General features: G+C 44.7%; 1 protein-coding gene across 2 annotated transcripts in view; it reads right to left on the reverse strand.

Annotated features, from left to right (window-relative positions):
* Positions 1-17580, reverse strand: part of LRSAM1 (leucine rich repeat and sterile alpha motif containing 1) — a 1377704-nt gene that overhangs the window by 206433 nt on the left and 1153691 nt on the right. For both annotated transcript variants that reach the window (XM_030206572.1, XM_030206573.1), the window contains exon 22: positions 14831-14962. In XM_030206572.1, the coding sequence (XP_030062432.1) occupies positions 14831-14962 (132 nt within the window). The remainder of the gene's footprint in view (positions 1-14830; positions 14963-17580) is intronic.

Raw genomic sequence — 17580 nt, forward strand, 5'->3', positions numbered from 1 at the left:
TTACTTTTATTTTATTTACATTCTTTTTGTTCATTTATATCCTTTTTTCAATATCACTCCTTTTTATATTTTTTTCAGGTTTCCCTATGTTGCTTTGTTTGTATGGGTTCATTATCGTGCTTTCATTAGAGTTTTATGTTTCTTTTATGTTTTTTTTCATTTTGGATGGTCAATACATGGTACTTTGTTGAGTAAAGATTCAGTGGTGTGCTTTACTACATTACTTTAATCATTACCCTTTTTTGACTTCCCTCACCTTACCTGTGTGTTCACAAGCATTTGTGTACCAGCATTTTATACACCTTTCTTTGCCTTTAGAAGTATATCTTAGTTCTTTTTTGCATTTATTTAACTTTAATCTATTATTCATTGGGGTCTTACTTAAAAACGTCTGTTTTTTTAATTAGATGAGTTCAAAATATGTTCATTATATATTCATGTTGCCTCGATTGTCCATACATAATTATGTTGTTTATTCCACTGCTGCACAGTCCACTGGTTTCCTTTTTAATGTAAAGCCCACTGTTTCGTTTTTATTGTACAGTTGCACTGGTTGCTTTTTTATTTTATTGTACACTAGTAAAAAAGGCCCGTTTCTGGCTGAAATGAAACGAGCGCTAGCAAGGTTTTGCGCGGAGTGTGTATGTTTGAGAGAGTGTCTGTGAGAGTGACTGTGTGAGAGTGAGAATGTGCAAGTGTGTGTGTGTGTGTGACAGAGAGTGGGTGTGAGTGTGTCTGTGAGAGAGCGTGTGTGTATGTGAGAATGAGTGTGTGCGAGTGCGTATGTGAGACAGTGAGTGTCCTCCCCTGTCCCCCCTGTCAGGTGTCAGGACTCCCTCCCCTGTGGTCTGAGGCCCCCCCTTCCCCCCTCTCTGTGGTCTTAGGGACCCCCCCTTCCACCCTCTAAGTGGTCTTAGGGACCCCCCTCAGTAGTCTGAAGGCCCCCCTCTCCATAATGTACATAATTAACTTTGTATGAACTTGGTTGCTAATAGTGTGTTGAAGTGGACAATGCTGGCACATGTAGACTGACCACAGTCAGCGTCTCATATGTTTCCTTGCTTTCTTTTCAGTGTATTGCAGCTACAGCCACTTAGGTAAGTCAAGCAAGCCTGTCAGCTACTGAATACAGAAAGGAAAAGATAGCATGTGGGAACTTGCTCCATTTTGTTCTCTGGAATGCAGTGATTATTATACAAATGGTCTTGCTTTCATTATTTTGGTAGGGGCTGCCTTCATGACTGTCCACAATGAAGGCAGCCCCTACCAAAATAATGAAAGCAAGACCATTTGTATAATAATCACTGCATTCCAGAGAACAAAATGGAGCAAGTTCCCACATGCTATCTTTTCCTTTCTGTATTCAGTAGCTGACAGGCTTGCTTGACTTACCTAAGTGGCTGTAGCTGCAATACCCTGAAAAGAAAGCAAGGAAACATATGAGACGCTGCAAGGAGGAAGGCAAGTCATGACGGGGTGGAGCGGCGACTCTGGAGGGGGGAGGGAGAGGGTAGCGGGTGCAGGGGCGAATGGGAGGGAGTGGAGAGAGCAGTCCATTGGGCATTTCATGGAGGAGGGTGGGTGAGGGGGAGGGGGCGAGCGGTGACTGGGGAAGGGGGAGGGAGAGAAGAGGAGCGGGTCCAGTGGTGAGCAGGAGGGAGCGGGGACAGAGGGAAAACAAAGCAAGGAAACCTATGAGCGCCCTCGACGTCATCACGGGGGTGGAGCAACGACTCTGGAGGGGGGAGGGAGAGAATAGCGGGTGCAGGGGCGAGTGGGAGTGGAGAGAGCGGTCCATTGGCCATTTCGTGGAGGGTGGGGGAGGGGGAGGGGGCGAGCGGTGACTCGGGAGGGGGGAGGGAGAGAACAGCAGCGGGTCCAGTGGCGACTGGGAGTGAGCGGGGACAGAGGGTGGTGTCGCTAGGGCAAGGTAGGCTGCTGCAGTGTGTGCGCTTGGGTGGGCGGGCCTGGGACGTCCCTCTGATAGGTCCCTCATTCGGTGTGACGCTCCTCCCTTTTCCTGTTTCAGTTCCCTTTGATAGGTCAGAGCGGTGCAGCTGTGACGCTCCTCCCTTCTCTGATAGGTCAGGGCGGGGCAGAGATGTAGTGTGCTTAAAAATGGTTACAGAGCTTCGAACATACGAACTGTTAAAGCCTCAGAGTGTGCTTTAGAACGTTGAGGGTGCTTTTTATGTGCAGATGGGGCATGGCCTAGGGCGCAGATGGGCGTGGCTGAGTGCAGGTCTATGACTGAGGGTGAGTAGTCCGAATAGCCTAGCCTACCAGGGGGACAGGAGTTCAGGGCTTCACTGCCACAGATGGAGTGAGCTTCAGAACGTCTGAGGAGGGATTTTATTTATATAGATTACACTTTTTTTTAATTGTACATTTCACTGGTTGTTTTTATTGTATATTTCACTAGTCCCTTTTTTCAGTCCACTGGTTTCATTTGTTATGCATTTTCAGGCAGTTTTTATATGTACTAATTTTTTTTTTTCAAATTAATGAGTTTATTAAATTGAAACAGAACATACAAATAGAACCGTAGATATACAGCACAACGTGTTCCAAGTACAGATGATAACATTTTCTGCTTAACATAAACCCACTATATATGTCCCCCCCTCCCAGTCTCTTAAAGAGTTAGCAAGGCAGGGTCAGGCTGCACCAACCATTCTGTATAAGGGTCCCAAACCTGATGGTAGGGGACCAGACGACCCAAATGCATTGCCGTCAGCTTAGACATCAACTGAATGTAGTCCAGTTTCCTTAAGATTGCCCGTAACCCCGGTAAGGTCTGCTCTTTCCAGGCCGCTGCCAGCACCAAATTTGCTGGCTACCAATATCTGTGTAGCCAAGTGAAACCCATATTTTTTGCTTCCTTGAGGCCGCACATGTAAAAGGCAATGTTCAATTTTCATGGGAAAAACACTTTTCGTTATGCTATTAATCAATTTCACAACTCTGGTCCAGTATTGTTGAGCCTGCGGACAAGCCCACCAAATGTGCACCATATCCCCTTCCATTCCACACTGATGCCAGCAGAGGGAGGACCCCACTTTAAACATTTTGGCTAGTCTCTGTGGGGTGTAGTACCAGCAGTATAATATTTTGTAGCCATTTTCTACAAAAGCATTAGAAACTGACACCTTGAGCAGGGATGCAAACACTCTCTCCCACATGTCATATTCATAGGAGCCCCCTAATATGCTTTCCCACTTGTGTGTATAGTGTAGAATGGGTCGTGATTGTAGCAGGAGTGCCTTGTATAGTCTAGATATCCTGCCTCTACCACCTCCACTAGCCATTGCCCGCTCTAATTGTGTCTCCTCTAAGCACAACTCATCTTTGGCTCGACGCAAGAGGAAATCCCTTAGTTGGCGGTATTGGAAAGCATTAGAGGCTGGGATCCATATTCCTCTTGCATTTCCTCAAAGGTAAGAAGTTCCCCATCTTCCCACAACTGTCCCAACTCCCATAAACCCTTCTGCTCCCAATTCCGAAAACATAAATCTGTGGCTCCTGGTCCAAACCCGGGCGCGCAGCGAATCGTCATATGTAAGAAGTGTGTGCTCCCCCTAAAAAAACTGGTGCGCACCCTAATCCAAGTTGTGAGTGGCCACCGAACCAGTGGGGGAACCTCTTTTATCATCGCTTTCAGCGCTTGGTCAGGCAACCAGGGTATAGCTTTTAAGGGGTGTGAATCACACCAGCACTGCTCCATCGCTGTCCACGCCTTCACTTTTCCCGATTGCCACTTCGCTAATATGCGAAGGTGGGCCGCTTTGTAATAAAGCAAAAATGACGGTACCCCCATGCCCCCCTGTGCCCGTGGCTGATGCATTACTGGCCTACGCACCCGTGGAGGCCTCTTCTTCCATATGAAGGAGAAGATCCGACGTTGCAACCCTTTAAAGAATTTTTCAGGTAGTGGGATGGGAAGTGCCATAAACAGATATAGCAGTTTAGGCAGTAGGATCATCTTAACTGCACTGATCCGACCCATCCATGAGATCATTAAGCCCTCCCATCTATCCAGCTCCAATAGAAGCTCGCGTACGTTTGCTGGGAAGTTAGCCGCATATAGGTCCTCCAAACGCTTTGTGAGGTTTATTCCCAGATATTTAATACATTTAGGAGCCCATCTATAGGGGAAACTGACTCGCAACTCCTCTACCAGGTTTTCTGGAAGCGTAATATTTAATGCTTCTGATTTGTCCATGTTAATCTTGAACCCAGCTACCCAGCCATAGTCCCGAAGGGCCGCCCCAATGATTGGGAGTGATGTCTTAGGATTCATCAGTGTGAGGAGGATGTCGTCTGCAAATAATAAGATCCTATCACTGATTCCCAGCCTCAAGCCTCCTATATCCGGGTGAGATCTAATGTAAGCTGCCAATGGTTCTACTGCTAAGGCGAAGAGCAGAGGGGACAAGGCACAGCCTTGCCTCATTCCCCGTTTCAGCGAGAATGTAGGTGATTGGCTCCCATTAACCCGAACCGAAGCTGTGGGTGTCCTATACAATAGAGAAAGCCAGTGCAAAAAAGCCCCCGAGATACCCACCTTCTTCAGGGTTGCGAATAAGAATGGCCAATGCACCCTATCGAACGCTTTTTCTGCGTCCAGGGAGATTATACAAAGTGGAAGCTTTTTTATATGGGCGTATTGAATAAGATGAAGCGTCCTACGAATATTATCAAACGTTTGGCGTTCTCTCACGAACCCCGCCTGATCCTCATGAACTAGTTGCGGTAAGTACTGCTGTAGGCGAGCCGCTAAAATTGCTGTAAAGATTTTGTAGTCGACCCCCAATAGAGAGATCGGCCTGTATGAGGTGCAGAGCTGAGGATCTTTGCCCGGTTTGGGCAGGACTATAATATTCGCCAAGTGCCAAGTCCCAGGAAGTGATTCCCTCTCTCCCAGATCATTAAATACCCTCAGCAACAGGGGGGCCACGAGGGCGCCAAAAGTTTTTTAAAACTTATTTGTAAACCCATCGGGTCCAGGGGCTTTACTAGGCGCTAACTCTCTAATTGCCTGTAGGACTTCTTCCAGCTCAATGGGTCTAGAAAGCCTGTCTTGTGCACCCTCTGTGAGAATAGGCATCGTAACCCTGTCCAAAAATGCTCCAATCTCGACCTCCTCCGGGTGAATGTCAGGGGTATAGAGCTTTTCATAGTAGCGTGTGAAAAGTGCCTGTATGGTCTCCGGGTCTGTTATGCTATCCCCTCTATCATCTCTTAATTGGGTGACATGTGTTCTGTTTGCCTGTTGTTTTAATTTATGCGCCAAGAGCCTGCTCGCCTTGTTGCCAAACTCAAAATGAGTCTGGCGTACCCTCTGCAACTGCTCGGAGATATCCGCCAATTGAAGTTCCCGGAGTTCCTGTCGAATTTTATGGGCGTGATCTAGTAAGGTTTGTGATGGGCCTCCAGGGCCCCGCTGACTTATTAATTTCTCCACCTGTACTAATCGCCTGCGCCCAGCTATTTCCGCCTCTGTTCTTTCTCGTCGGATATGGGCTTTTAAAGCAATGAAGTGTCCCCTCATAACTGCCTTGAAGCCTTCCCACAGCACCCCTGGGGGAACTTCACCGTTATCTTTAAATTGGATATATTCTTTAATAAGCCTTTCAAATTGGAGCACATGGGTCATCTCAGCCAGCAATGCATCATCCAAACGCCACTGTGGGGTGAATTTACGCTCCACTGGGGCCCTCAGAACAAGAATAACTGGGCTATGGTCCGACCACGTTCGCGGCTCCACACGTTGGTCCCGAACGGTGTTTAGGACATTAGTATCTCCAAGCCAAAAATCAATACGAGATAAAGAGTTGTGAACCTGAGAAAAATACGTATAAGCCTGCCTCCATATGTCACTCAGGTGCCACTTAGCTAAAAAATCTTGGAGTACCTCTCATCCCCGTTGAGCATATTGTATTGACGGGCAGGAGTTGTCCAGTTGCGGATTTGGGGTGATGTTAAAATCCCCGCCTATTAGCACGTGTCCTTCCCCATGTAACAATAGTATTTGATCCAATTGATGAAAAAAAATCCCCCTGGTCCTCGTTAGGCCCATATACATTGACTATGGTGTACTTTTGTGTTCCCAAGAGCATTATTATCAATAGAAAACGGCCCCCTTTATCCCTGATAACCTTTTGAAACTGCCATGGGCGGGAATCATTGAACGCTATCATAACCCCCTTGCTTTTAGAACCTGAAGACTTTGATGCATAAAAAATATGGGGGTACTGACGATGTCTGCATAGCCTCTCGTATTGCTTTTTTAAATGAGTCTTCTGAATCAGGGCGATATCAACTTTCAAGCGAGTCAGCTCCCTAAACAGGAGCTGACGCTTCATAGGCACATTCAGGCCTCTGACGTTCAGGAGCGCTAATGTTATATCCTGCATCTCATCTCCCCCCTTGGTCGCCTAGCTCCCCTCTCAGCCTGCTCATGACCCTCTTCACCCTCGTCTTCTGTGCTGTTATTCACTCCCCTACCTCTTATCCTCCCCGCACCCACTCCCACCCTCCCTCCCTCCCACCTCCCCCCAGCCTTACATTGATCCTTCCTCATATAAGAAGAAGTATCACTGAGAGGAAGTAACTCACCCCTCCACTCACCATGCTATTAACAGTGTATAACTTATGAACAGGTCTCCCTTTAACAACCATCCAAGTCAAAACAAACTTTTATCTAACAATACTGTAGATCTGTTGCCACTGCACTTGCCGCAGGCCACTACCTGGCTCATGTAGACATAACATTTACCCCCCTTGCCCACAGTCAAGTAAGCTGGCCAGCCGATTGCTGGCGTTGCAGCCTCTTTTGTCCTTTGCCCACTCGCTGCCATTTCGAATGAGGCGTCTGGACCTTGTTCCTGTGGGCTCTCTCGGAAGGTTCCATGGGCGCTTCCTGTTGCGCCTCCGGTAATATTGCTCGAGCTTCGGCAAGTGTTCTCACCTGATGCATGCGGCCTTCTTTGTAAAATACCAGGGCAAAGGGATGCTTCCAGCGATATCTAATGCCAAGCTCTTGTAGCCTCGTTACCGGTTTCAACTCTGCTCGGCGTTTTAAAGTGGCAGCCGCCAGGTCTTGGTAGATTTCTACAGGATTCGTGTCCCACTTAAAGCTTTGAAGGCGCCTTGCAGCCTGGAACACCCTTTCTTTGAGCCTATAGTCCTGGAAACAGGCAATAATGTCCTTGGGCAGGTTATTTCTGGCTGGGCCCAATGCTCTGTGGGAACGTTCCAAACCGACTGTAGTGGTCTCTAGCGGGGTGTCCACCTCCTTCAGGATAGCACTCACCCCTTGTTGGACCACCGCTTCGCAGTTAGCATATTCTGGAGTTTCGGGTATACCCCTGAAGCGCAAATTGTGGCGTCGGCTTCTGTTTTCTAAATCCTCCATCTTGTCCGCCAGTTGTTGTTGGCCCAGCTGGACATCCGCTACCGCCCGATCTAAGGACCCGAGTTCCTCCGAGTGCTCTTCCACACGAGATTCCACCTCCTCTATTCGGCCCCCTAGTTCTTTAATTTCGCCATGTAGGTCAGATCCTAGCGTCTCCAGCTCTGCCCGGACCACCTTTACATCCACCCGAATTTCTTGTAGCCATTCTTTGAGTTCTGCCAGGGGATCCGCTGCTGTTTGCTCTTGCTCTTCCCCGAAAAGGCACGGGCTTTTTTGAGATGCTTCATCCGCCGCTGTACGGGGCTGCACGGGCGGGTGTTCCGCTCCCGCCACGCGGTTCGCCGCCATCCCACCTTTAAAGCCGAAATGGCTTAAGTCCGCTTGCGTGGACATCGCCGTTTGGGTCGCCGACTTTTAAGCAATCTGAGGGAGCCCGAGTTGTGCAGTAGTGGCCCTGCTAGCGGGAGACCTCTCGTTTTTATTACTGTGGTGAGCGGGAGCAAGTTCTCTAAGCCACCATCTACTTCGGTGATGTCACTACCTCCCCTATATGTACTAATTTTTAATTTTTTAAGCTTAGTTTTACATGTATCACCAAAACAGGGATGATAAGGTATCCTGATAATGAGGTTACAAAAGAGACCATAGTAGATCAGGTGTCCTTAATTAAAAATAAAAACCAGTCAAAAGATTGCAAATTAACACTGTCAAGTACTGAGCATGATGTAAATAGGAACAAACATAGTTTGAAATGTCTATATACAAATGCCAGAAGCCTAAGAAATAAGATGGGAGAGTTAAAATATATTGCACTAAATGAAAAATTAGATATAATTGGCATCTCTGAGACCTGGTGGAAGGAGGATAATCAGTGGGACACTCATACCGGGGTACAAATAGGGTGGATCAAATTGGTGGAGGAGTAGCATTGTATATTAACGAGAGCCTTGAATCAAATAGATTGAAAATTCTGCAGGAAACAAAACACACCTTGGAATCCCTATGGATTGAAATTCCATGTGTAAAGGGGAAAAGGATAGTGATAGGAGTGTACTACCGTTCACCTGGCCAGGATCAACAGACAGATGTAGAAATTAGGGAGGCTAACAAACTGGGCAACACAATAATAATGGGTGATTTCAATTACCCGGATACTGTCTGGGTAAATGTAACATCAGGTTATGCTAGGGAGGTAAAATTCCTTGATAAAATCAAGGACTGCTTTATGGAGGAGCTGGTATAGGAGCCGACAAGAGAAGGAGAAATCCTTGACCTAGTCCTTAGTGGAACGCATGATCTCGTGTGGGAGGTGATGGTGATGGGGCCGCTTGGTAACAGTGATCATAATATGATTAGATTTGATATTAGCTTTGGAGTAAGAATGCACAGGAAATTCAATACGTTAGAGTTTAACATTCAAAAAGGAGAATATGATAAAATGAGAACGGTGAAAAAAAAAACTTAGAGGAGCAGCTGCGAGGGTCAAAAATTTACATCAGGCGTGGATGCTGTTCAAAAACACCATCCTGGAAGCCCAGGCCAAATATATTCTGTGTTTTAAAAAAGGAGGGAGGAAGACCAAATGACAGCCACTATGGTAAAAAAGTGAGGTGAAGGAGGCTATTAGAGCTAAAAGAAAATCCTTTAGAAAATGGAAGAAGGAAGTGACTGAAAATAACAAGAAACAGCATAAGGCATGTCAAGTCAAATGCAAAGCGCAGATAAGGAAGGCAAAGAGGGATTTTGAAAAAAAGATTGAGTTGGAGGCAAAAACACATAGTAAAATTGTTTTTTAGGTATATTAAAAGCAAGAATCCGGCAAAAGAATCGGTTGGACCACTAGATGACCAAGGAGTAAAAGGGGCAATCAGTGACAATGGCGTACCAAAGGGGGGGGGGGGGGCGGTGGGGGCGGTCGCCCCGGGTGCACGCCGCTGGGGGGGTGCCGTGCGCCTGTCGGCTCTTCATTTTCATGCTCCCTTTGCCCCGGAACAGGTTACTTCCTGTTCCGGGGCAGAGGGAGTATGAAAACGAACAGCCGGCAGGCGCACGGCACACCCCCCCCCAGCGGCGTGCACCCGGGGGGGGGGGGGGCAATGCACTGTTCCGGGGGGGGCGCTGCACCTGGGGGGGCGGGGCGCATCGGCGATCCGCCCCGGGTGTCAGCCCCCCTAGGAACGCCACTGATCAGGGAAGACAAAGCCATAGCGAGAGATTAAATGAATTCTTTGCTTCAGTCTTCACCGAGGAAGATTTGAGAGAGATACCGGTGCCAGAAATGGTATTCAAAGCTGACGAGGTGGAGAAACTTAATGAATTCTCTGTGAACCTGGAGGATGTAATGGGGCAGTTCTACAAATTGAAGAGTAGCAAATCTCCTGGACAGGATGGTATTCATCCCAGAGTACTGACAGAACTGAAAAATAAACTTGCAGAACTATTGTTAGTAATATGTAATATATCTTTAAAATTGACCATAGTACCAGAATATTGGAGTGTGGCCAATGTAACATCGATATTTTAAAAAGGTTCCAGAGGAGATCCAGAAAATTATAGACTGGAGATCCTGATGTCAGTTCCATGCAAATGGTACAGACTATTATAAAGAACAAAACTACAGAGCATATTCAAAAGCATGGATTAATGAGACAAAGCCAACATGGATTTAGTGAAGGAAAATCTTGCCTCACCAATCTATTACATTTCTTTGAAGGGGTGAACAAACATGTGGATAAAGGTGAGCCGGTTGATATTGTGTATTTGCATTTTCAAAAGGCGTTTGACAAAGTACCTCATGAAAGACTCCAGAAGGAATTGGAGAGTCATGGGATAGGAGGTAGTGTCCTATTGTGGATTAAAAACTGGTTAAAAGATAAAAAAACAGAGAGTAGGATTAAATGGTCAGTATTCTTAATGGAGAAGCGTAGATAGTGGGGTTCCCCAGGGGTCTGTGCTGGGACCGCTGCTTTTTAACATATTTATAAATGATCTAGAGATGGGAATAACTAGTGAGGCAATTAAATTTGCTGCCAACACAAAGTTATTCAAAGTTGTTAAATCACGGGAGGATTGTGAAAAATTACAAGAGGACCTTACGAGACTGGGAGACTGGGCATCCAAATGGCAGATGACATTTAATGTGAGCAAGTGCAAAGTGATGCATGTGGGAAAGGGGAACCCGAATTATAGCTATGTAATGCAAGGTTCCACGTTAGGAGTCACCAACAAAGAAAGGGATCTATGCATCATCGTTGATGATACGTTGAATCCCTCTGATCAGTGTGCTGCGGCGGCTAAGAAAGCAAATAGAATGTTAGGTATTATTAGGAAAGGAATGCAAAACAAAAATGAGGACGTTATAATGCCTTTGTATTGCTCCATGGTACGACCGCACCTCGAAAATTGTGTTCAATTCTGGTCACCGCATCTCAAAAAAGATATAGTGGAATTAGAAAAGTAAAGAGAAGGGCGACAAAAATGATAAAGGGGATGGGACAACTTCCCTATGAGGAAAGGCTGAAGCGGCTTGGGCTCTTCAGCTTGGAGAAAAGATGGCTGAGGTCTATAAAATGAGTGGAGTGGAACGGGTAGATGTGAATCGTTGTTTACTCTTTCCAAAAATACTAGGACTAGGGGGCATACGATGAATCTACAAAGTAGTAAATATAAAACGAATAAGAGAAAAATTTTCTTCACTCAATGTGTAATTAAACTCTGGAATTTGTTGCCAGAGAATGTGGTAAAGGCGGCTAGCTTAGCAGGGTTTAAAAAAAGGTTTGGACAGCTTCCTAAAGGAAAAGTCCATAGACCATTATTAAAATGACTTGGGGAAAATCCACTGCTTATTTCTGGGATAAGCAGCATAAAATGTATTGAACTTTTTTGGGATCTAGTTAGGTATTTGTGACCTGGATGGGCCACTGTTGGAAACAGGATGCTGGGTTTGGTGGACCTTTGGTGTGTCCCAGTGTGGCAATATTTATGTACTTATGTACTTATTGTTTTTTGTTTTTCTTTGTGTAACATGTATATGTATACTTTCTGCTGTTAGAGTTTAATTACAACCCCTGAGGCAGGCGGGTTGTTCCTCTGAAACAAGGACAGTGTCGGATCCTTTTACTGGTGTTGTGAATAAAGTTTGTCTAAGCAACATTTCCTGTGGTGGATCGTCCCTTGGCCAGCCTCTATTCTTTTCTCTGTGTGCTGCTTCACTGTAGAGGTTCCTCCTGTTTGCTGTGCCTGCAGTTACAATCTAACACACTCCATCAATGGGTAGAAACCTCTTAAAGAGGAAAGTTTTCAGTCTTTTGCAAAATACCAATCAGGCTGACCCTTGAATGCCATCGGCAGTGAGTTCCACAACTTAGCACCTTGATATCTAAAGTCTGCAGAGTGAACCAACTTATAGCACACTCTCTTGCAATCTGAAAGAAGCCTAAGGTAGTCACTAGAAACAGAGGTTATATTGCTTAGGGGAATAGTTATTAAGGGCTGCATGTAATCCGGTGTCATTGCCTAGTCCAACTTGCATTTGGGACATGAGGGAGGGGAAGGAGAGGGGGGAGATGGGGGGGGGGGGGGGGAAATGGAACAAAATCTTGATGGTAAACGTTAATCACCTTGTATCGATGTATAGTACTTGTATTTTATAATTGATTTTGAAGTTAATTGGTTGTAAGTACCAGATTGTACCATCAATAAAAAAGTTGAAACAAAAACACATAATTTAAAAATAATCTTGGCTTTAATGGGCACCCAGTGCAGCTTGCATAATAATGGATATCAAAATGCGATACCTTGAAGACAAGCCTAGCTGCATATTCAGCGCGTCACCAGCTAAGTTTGGTGACCAAATTAGGCCACCGAAATAGTATGTCTTTTTGGCCAGTTTCAACTTAACCAGCCAGCGCTGAATGTTGACTTGGCCAGTTAAGTTGAAACCGGCCAAAAATAAACCAGATATTCAATGCTGGTCACTGGAAATGGTCTGGCATTGAATATCTGGGCTCAGTGCCAACCACAGAAGGCAGCCTATCTCCCACGGTCTGAATATCAGCCCCATCCCATCATCATCATAAAACGGTACATCCATCAATACAAAATTCCTAAAGTCCTACCTTCCTGATTCTCACTGGAAAGCTGGGACCGTAGGTGTATTTCCCTGTGATCTAGCCTGAGCTGGTCTTGGCCTATACAAGCCTATGACATCTTGGTACAATAAGATGGCTGCTGCAACCTGAACATCTCTGTGTCAGCAAGATCCAGCTTCAGCTTGTGGAAAATCACTGACAGGCTTGCTGAAACCAAGGACATTCTGTGTTCCAACCATCCCCCTTCTATCTTGGAGAAGCTGAGAAGGGAGGCAGAGCCATGGCACTAGAAGTTACCATCTCCAAGGTTACAAAACAAAGAACTCTTCTTGCCCATGCACTGGACTGTACGTGATCATAATTGGTCCGGGCTATCACCTCACCGGGAGGTCTGGAAGAACGCGGGAAGAGTGGGAGAAGTTAGTTAGTCGGAGACCCTCGGAGGAGTACCTGTGAAGGACCTGAGAAATCCAGCAAGGCTTGGGGTGAGCTAGAGACTGTATGATACCAACCTTGTGACCTGCATAACTGGTGCAAATACCTGTGGCAGAGATATTGGCTCTGAAAACCAACGGAAAGACGGAAACCTGCTTGTTTGCTGAGTAAGACCTGCACTATATCTAAGACACAGACAGCTGAGATAGCGTCTGGGGAGATTCTGCTCCGGTCTCATCTGAAGCCGTCATCAGGACAGCGTGGTGAGATCACAGTGATATATTTCCTAGTCTGGGGTTAGGCAGTGGTTTTATCTAAGTACGACTGGTTTATGTCAGCTCTTGGTCAGGGAAAGCTGCTAATGTGTATTTTGCATAAGATGTGATAAGTTTTCATAAGGATCATTAGGATATCATTTGTACTGTTCTAATCATTACTGTACGTAGTCTCAGGATAATCAGTGTAGTTAGACAATATATTTTGTTAGTGTGCATATCAGTAAGAGATATTATATTGCATATAAGCTATTGCAGAGTGTTCCTATTTTTCTACCTATAATAAATTATAATAATATCATCTGTGACATGGCTTCGGTTCTTTGGCGGGGAACAAAACACTGGCAGGGTGCCAGCACCAAGGTTCATGTATAATATCCCCTAGACTGAACTAGGAACCTTGTAATAAGTATTATCAGGGAATAATTATTGTCCTAATTATTTATTTTCACCCTACAGGACAAACTGCATAATACAAAGTTGCTCAAGCTAGTCCTGGAGTACCCCCTCAGCCAGTCTAATATACAAAACACTAAGAATGAGATCAGATTGCACACATCAGAAACTCGGGATATTCAAATTTACCTACTGCATATTAATTGTAGAGATCCTGAAAATCCAACTAGCTTGAGAAACAGGAGGATAAGTTATTTGATATGATTGTTTGTGCTTCTGTTTCTCAAGCTAGTTGGATTTTCAGCTTGGTGCTGCTAAAGTTATTTGCTTACTCACATGTTGCTGCCCTTGCAAGGCTCTGAGCAACAGGAATATTGACCCCTAGCTGAGTTCAGGTTCACCCAGTTGAGTCCAGTATGGAGAGTAACACTGAAGCCAGCTTAATGAAAATCTCTTTTTCTACAAGATAAAAGCACAAACAATCATATCAAATAACTTATCCTCCTATCTTGTAGAAAAAGAGATTTTCATTAAGCTGGCTTCAGTGTTACTCTCCATACTGGACTCAACTGGGTGAACCTGAACTTAGCTAGGGGTCAATATTCCTGTTGCTCAGAGCCTTGCAAGGGCAGCAACATGTGAGTAAGCAAATAACTTTAGCTCGACTGACTTTATTCAGCAGGGTCAATGCCGTTGCTCTGCAGAGGGTGGGATACTATCAACTTGAAGCTCAGACCCAGGTCTGTGGTTCCAGCAGGCATGTTTTACAACAGGCCTTGACAAATTGTATTTACATTTAGGATCCAGGCACTGAGACCTCTTATACAATGGTTCCCCACCCCCATCCTGAAGACTACTGCAGCTCCTTTAGAGACTGAGGTATTAAAACTGTGTTTCCGCTTGGTGTCTATAGGAAAAGAAAACTTAATAATTTAGGTCCTCAGTACAACAATGCAGTGACAGCAGAAGCCAGTGGCCTCTCTCCACACCCCATACTGTTATTAGCATGTTGATGACCCCTGTACCCTGCCCTCAACTAAATCCCTCTGTTTCTTTCTCTCTCTTTCCCAACCCATTAACCCCTCAGCCAGTCACCCTGAAAACTCTTCCCACCTATCAGTATGATACCATCAACAAATCACTCTCTTACACAGGTTATTTTCTTGGGAAGGTGGTTGGGGGGAGGGACTGAAGAAAGGACCTGCTGCATTTCCTACCTTTTGGAGGTCATTTGAAGTCATTCCTCTCAATACTTCCAAAGAAATCCGATGGTGAGCAAAGACTGGGAGATAATTTACAGCTGAGAGTTTTATTAACATAGTCACTAGCTCTTTCTCCAGTCCTCCTTCCTACAAACCACAAGCACAGTTCTGTTACACTAAGGCACAAGAGTTCATAAATGTGCAATACTATGGCATCCAGACAGTGACATGTTCAAAATATCACTTATTTTTATAATGTATTTCAGACACTAATCAGACACAAAACAGTTTTCATTATGCATGATGGCATCATAGCCAGTCAAGCTGCATTTATATGACTTCAGTTTAATCAACTGAGACTCCTTATTTGATGAACATATAATCAGGTTACTCACATATAGCAGCTGTTCTCCACAGACAGCAGGATAGAAGTCATCACAAATGGGTGATGCTATTCAATGGAACCAGTGTGGGAAAGTTTCCCCTAGCTTTTCAACTCTGAAGAACTTTGAGTTTGACTGCACAAGTGTACTACTTCTTGTTCTGCATCAATGCAGAGGGCCACCTCAGTTTTTTAAAATAGAGTTTAGCATGGAACATAACTCCAAGGTAGAGGCCGACTGAATTTTGATTTTGGTTTCAGCACCAAAATCGGCCTGAAATCCTGGTTGGGTCATGATTCAGTTTCCGCCAAAAATTTTCATCTGGAACTGAAGCTGTCCCCACCACTGCCTGCCAACCCACCATATGTGCCAACCCTAAGGCTCTACCTGGGCCTACCTTTAGATGCCCTGGTGGTCTACTGGATCTTTGGGAAGGAGCAACCCCAAGTTGTTCCTGCCCATCCTGGCTACGTAGTCAAAATAGGTGCTGAGACTGCAGAGGAAGGTTGTCCCAACCATTTTGAGATTAGAACCGATATGGACAGGAGCAATTCTGAGTCACTCCTGCCCATGCTGGTTCCAATCTCAAAATGGCTGCTGCGGCAGTCTCAAAAGAGTTTAATTACAGGTTGTGAAGAAATATTTGCTCCAATTCTTTCTAAATTTAATACTTTGTAGTTTCACTGCATGCCCCCTAGTCCTAGTATTTTTGGAAAGAGTAAACAAGTGATTCAAGTCTACCCATTCCAATTCATTCATTACTTTATACAAGTCTATCATATCTCCCCTCAGCTGTCTTTTCTCCAAGCTGAAGAGCACTAGCCGCTTTAGCCTTTCCTCATAGGGAAGTCGTCCCATCCCCTTTATCATTTTTGTCACCCTTCTCTTTACTTTTCTAATTCCACTATATCTTCTTTCAGATGCGGTGACCAGAATTGAACACAATATTTGAGGTGTGGTCGCACCATGGAGTGATACTAGGGCATTATAACGTCCTCATTTTTGTTTTCCATTCCTTTCCTAATAATACTTAACATTGTATTTGCTTTATTAGCTACTGCCGCACACTGATCAGAGGGTTTCAACTTATCATCAACGATGACACCTAGATCGCTTTCCTGGTCGGTGACACCTAATGTGGAACCTTGCATTACACAGCTATAGTTCAGGTTCCTTTTTCCCACATGTATCACTTTGTACTTGCTCACATTAAACGTCATTTGCTATTTGGATGCCCAGTTTTTCAGTCTCATAAAGTCCTCTTGTAATGTTTCACAATCCTCTTGCTATTTAACAACTTTGAATAAATTTGTCTCATCAGCAAATTTAATTACCTCCCTCCCATCTCTATATCATTTATAAAAATGTTAAATTAGAATTGGCTGATAGGAATTTAAACTATCTGCTTTTGCAGATGATATTTTAGTGCACATTACCGATCCTCAGAGGTCATTGGAGATACTTATGGATAGCTTTATGGAATATGGTGACTTTTCCGGTTTCAGGTTAAATTTTGAGAAGTCTTTAGCCTTACCTATTGCTGAATCGGTGCAAAGAGATTGGGTAGGCCCATTTCCTCTATGCTGGGAGCCCCTTTCATTTACTTATCTGGGGATTTGATTACCTTATAAGACCACGTTAGTGTATGAATGTAATATAACTAGGTTACTGGACTCTACTAGAGAGTGTCTGTCTCAGTGGCTTTATCTTCCTTTGTCGGTGCATGGCCGAAAACAACTATTTAATATGGTTCTGTTCCCCAAGTGGCTTTACACCTTACAATTATTGCCTCTCTGTCTATTGAAATGAGATTTAAATTCTCTGCGGAAACTTCTTTCTAAATTTTGTAGGGCAGGTAAGAAGCCAAAAATGGCTTTTTAAATATTTAATAGGTTCGTGGAACATGGGAGTATGGGGCTGCCTAATTTACGAATATATAACCAAGCTTGCTTACTTCGCCATCTTGGGGAGTGTTTTTTTTGTGAACAGGACTTTACTCCAATAGATTATGAGACTGAATTTTATTTGCCATGGCACGTCAACTCCCTTCTACAAGGTCCCCTGAGAACTTTACCGATGGGGATTCGTGAGAGTGTAATTCTTCGGCCTCTGCAGGAGGTTTGGCTATATTTGGTCCTTTTGTTAGGAGGGAATCTTTTGGGTAAATGGAGTCAGGACTTAGGTGTGCCTGTATCTGTTTCAGATTTTATTACATTGATTAAGCTTATTCCTGACATCTCTATAAGTGCTGAATTGAGAGAATGTCAATATCGAATTTTGAACAGGGCTTATTTTACACAGGAGCAGGTATTCAAGATTGGTGGGGTGGGGACACCGGTATGCCCGAAATGTAATCAAGGCCCTAATTCTTTCTTCCATGCT

Source organism: Microcaecilia unicolor, chromosome 6 (genome assembly GCF_901765095.1).
Source record: "Microcaecilia unicolor chromosome 6, aMicUni1.1, whole genome shotgun sequence".
NCBI lineage: Eukaryota > Metazoa > Chordata > Amphibia > Gymnophiona > Siphonopidae > Microcaecilia > Microcaecilia unicolor.